General features: G+C 59.8%; 1 protein-coding gene across 1 annotated transcript; it reads right to left on the bottom strand.

The window, feature by feature from the left end:
- Positions 1 to 332: 332 nt before the first annotated feature.
- On the bottom strand, positions 333 to 1,642 carry LOC114068085 (beta-1,3-galactosyl-O-glycosyl-glycoprotein beta-1,6-N-acetylglucosaminyltransferase 3-like). The gene has a single exon (XM_027903973.1). The coding sequence runs from the start codon at positions 1,640 to 1,642 to the stop codon at positions 350 to 352; it is 1,293 nt and encodes a 430-aa protein (XP_027759774.1). The 3' UTR covers positions 333 to 349.
- Positions 1,643 to 3,177: the final 1,535 nt, after the last annotated feature.

Below are 3,177 nucleotides of genomic sequence, written 5' to 3'. Positions count from 1 at the left end.
AGGGACCCGGTGCGTGCCCCGGCCCTGCCCGTGTCCGAGCAGGAGCGCTGGGGTCACTTTAGCGAGCAGGGCCCGGGAAGGGAAGGAAAAACGCGTTCCCCTTTCCTCCAGGCGGTCTGTGCGAGGAGGAAGGGGGCAGAGCGGTTTCCCCCCCCTCCCCTCAGCCGAGCCCCGGCCGGCCGGGCCGTCGCGGCCGCGCTGCCCCTCAGGCCCGCCGAGCTGCCCGGCAGCGATCGGGGGATCCCCCCGCTGTCCGTGCACGGCAGGGATCGGGGGGGTCAGGGCGATCCCCTGCCGCTGTCCCCGCGGCGAGGCTCGCCCAGGAGGGCGGCGGTGCCGGCGGGTCCCCTCAGAGCCCGCGGCCGTAGAGGGCCCTGTGGCGCAGGTGCTCCTCGAGGCACAGGATGGCCGCATCGTCCACCTCGGGGTCGAACTTGTTGGCCAAGAGATGGTGCTGCTGCAGCATCCAGGACACGTCGCCCGCCCCGTAGATGCAGACGGAGCGCTGGTGGCGGCCGGTGCAGGGCGGGTACGGCGCGCCCTTGCTGGGGTCGCCCTCCAGGTACTCCCACTTGACCAGGCGGGGAAGGGCGTTCATGTCCGACAGCTGGAACTTGTCGTTGTGGGGCACAGCCCCCGGCACGCCCGGCATGCGGGTCAGGGTGGCCCACACGTGCTCGTCGGGGCTGTAGGTGTCCTTGGCCCACTCGAGGAACTTCTGTGCCGTGGGGTCCTCGAAGATGTGCTGCACGAAGCCCCGCGTGACCACGATGTACGCGTTGCCCGTGAACATGGGGGAGTTGAGGGGCGGCGGCAGCTTCTCTATGTTGGTCCGGGAGATGGCCTTGCCCACCTCGTGGTGGAACTGCCAGCGCGCCCGCTTGGCCGCCGAGGGCTTCTCCGACTCCAGGCTGTTCCGGCCCTGCAGCACCTTCAGGGCGCGCACGATCTCGGCGTTGGTCTTGATGGGGAAGTCGGTGCCGCAGGTGTTGAGCAGGTACCGCCAGGGCACGGGGCTCCGCAGCAGGTCCCGCATGCAGTTGAGGTCGGCCTGCAGCCGGGACCAGGAGGCGTACACCACGTTTTCCAGGCGGCTGGCCACGAAGACGTTGGGGAAGCAGCCTGCGATGGCCCGCACGGCCTCCTGGAAGGCGGCCGGGGACTTGCTGTCCACGTGCACGCAGTAGACGTTCTGGGGGGCGTAGAGGGAGCGCAGGAGCCGCTCGAACATCTCGATTTTGTTGTGGATGACCATGGAGTAGGCGATGGGGAACTCCTCCTCCTCCTGGCTCAGCGGGAACTCGATGAAGCGCCGGGTCTCCCTGAAGGCGCCGCAGTCCCTCGTCATGTTCAGGTAGTGGCCGGGCGTCAGCGGAGCCCTCCTGTTCGCCACCTCCAGGCTGCGGAGCTGCGCCTCCTCGATGGCCCTGCGGTCTCCGCGGACGACGCCCGAGCAGTTGATGCCGCGGCCGGGGGGCAGCTCCAGGGCGCGGTGCGGGCGCTGGCGGCAGCGGGGCCGCTCGGCGGGGCAGGGCCGGCCGGCCTCTCGCAGGGCCAGGGCGGCGGCGAGCAGGGCCAGCGGGGCCAGGAGCAGCGTCCAGCGCCGCCGGGACCCCAGTCCCGCCCGCTCCCACAGCCGCATGGCCCCGGGGCCGGCCCCTCGGGGGGCTCCGCCGACCCGCACGGACAGCCCCGGGACCGGCTGCTCCCCGGGAGCTGCTGCCGCACTGACAGGGAGATCTCGGCGTGACCGCAGGTGAGTAACAGGTGAATAAAGGGAAGTCTCCTCCCCCTCTGTGGCGTGGCTCGGTTTGGTTTTGCCAGCACTGGAGGTGGTTGTATATCTTCTGTGTCTGTTTAAAAGATAATATTTCATCTTACCCCTGTCCGGCACGTAACACGAGGAAAATTCCTCTAGAATTCAACCCCGGGTAATGCACGTTTTCAAAAGACTTTACGAGATCGGTTTGGGGTCTAACCTGCTTTTCCAGTGCTGAGATCATTCCAGCTCACAGGTCAAGGGAGCGATCGGGATAGTGCTGTGGCCTAGAAGCCCAGCTGCAACAGGCTTTCTGCTGGCCTGCAGCAATTTGAGCTTTAGTGAAGGATTATTGCACGAGATAACTGGGCAAGGTGGAATCTCTGCTTCTGCAGTGGAAGCAGAGGTGAAGACAAAGGCCATTTGCCACGAAGTGTCTGCTCAGATGAGGGGGTGAGAGAATACTGGGGAAGGGTGTCAGGAGCTCATGCAGGTACCTAAGTGCACATCCTGGCTAAGGAAGTCTCACTTAAAAGAAAGAGAGGGATAACTGCATGTGACTAAAATACTCCTTGCACTGTCATGAGCAAAATAATGTCCCCTCAGCCCCCTCACTTTGTGGTTTGAACCAAACACGTATGTGGTACCATGCTTGTAAAAAGGACCAGTTTCAATGATGAGTAAAAATTTCTAAGATGAGTTTTTTAAGATACAAACAAAGGCATTTTTATTTTTCTTTCTTCACATGTATCAAGAAGCCAAAGTCACAGAACCTGCAGCAGGACTGAGGACAGTTGTCAGTGTAGTTCTGCAAGGGTTCTAGAAAACAGCAGCAATCACTTCCCTGACTTCAAAACTGTTGGTTAAATTAGCAGCTTTAACCACCCCAGTAAATAATTGTCTTAGATATCTGTCTAAAGTCCAGAAACTTTATTGGGCATTATGAAAAGCAACGACAGGATACATACAGTAAGTATCTCCTGTGGGCACAGTGTGAGTGTGCCTGGGAGATACCTGGGGCAAAGGGCTTGGGGAGGGTAAACAAGCTGCTGGATGGGCTGGCTGCTTTCTCAGGGCAAGGAAGACATTCACCTCACTTATGTGTGTACTTTGCACCTGAATATTGTCTCTAAGCTATGGTCAACATACATTAGAGAGCTCATTCACCAGAACGAGAGTCAACGATTGCAAAGTCTGACTTGAGACTTGAAAACTGTGTTTTCAGTGTTCTCAGCTGTACTTTTGAAGCCAGCAGTGTATTCGGTTTATGAACAGGGCCAAAAGCTAAATAAAAAAATTAACCCCACACCCCAAATCAGTGTGTGAAATGACAGCAAATTGCTGCTCCAGTTCATTTTAGTGTGGCCAGCGGCTGAAATCACATGCAGGGACAGCTTGTAGGAGCTATCTGTGAGAAG

The sequence above is a fragment of the Empidonax traillii genome, unplaced genomic scaffold (assembly GCF_003031625.1).
Source record: "Empidonax traillii isolate 1590-97213 ecotype Southwest subspecies unplaced genomic scaffold, ASM303162v1 scaffold1003:size212415, whole genome shotgun sequence".
NCBI classification, from domain to species: Eukaryota; Metazoa; Chordata; class Aves; order Passeriformes; family Tyrannidae; genus Empidonax; species Empidonax traillii.
Note: the sequence above shows the minus strand (reverse complement) of the source record. Positions and strands in the feature narration are given on the sequence as shown.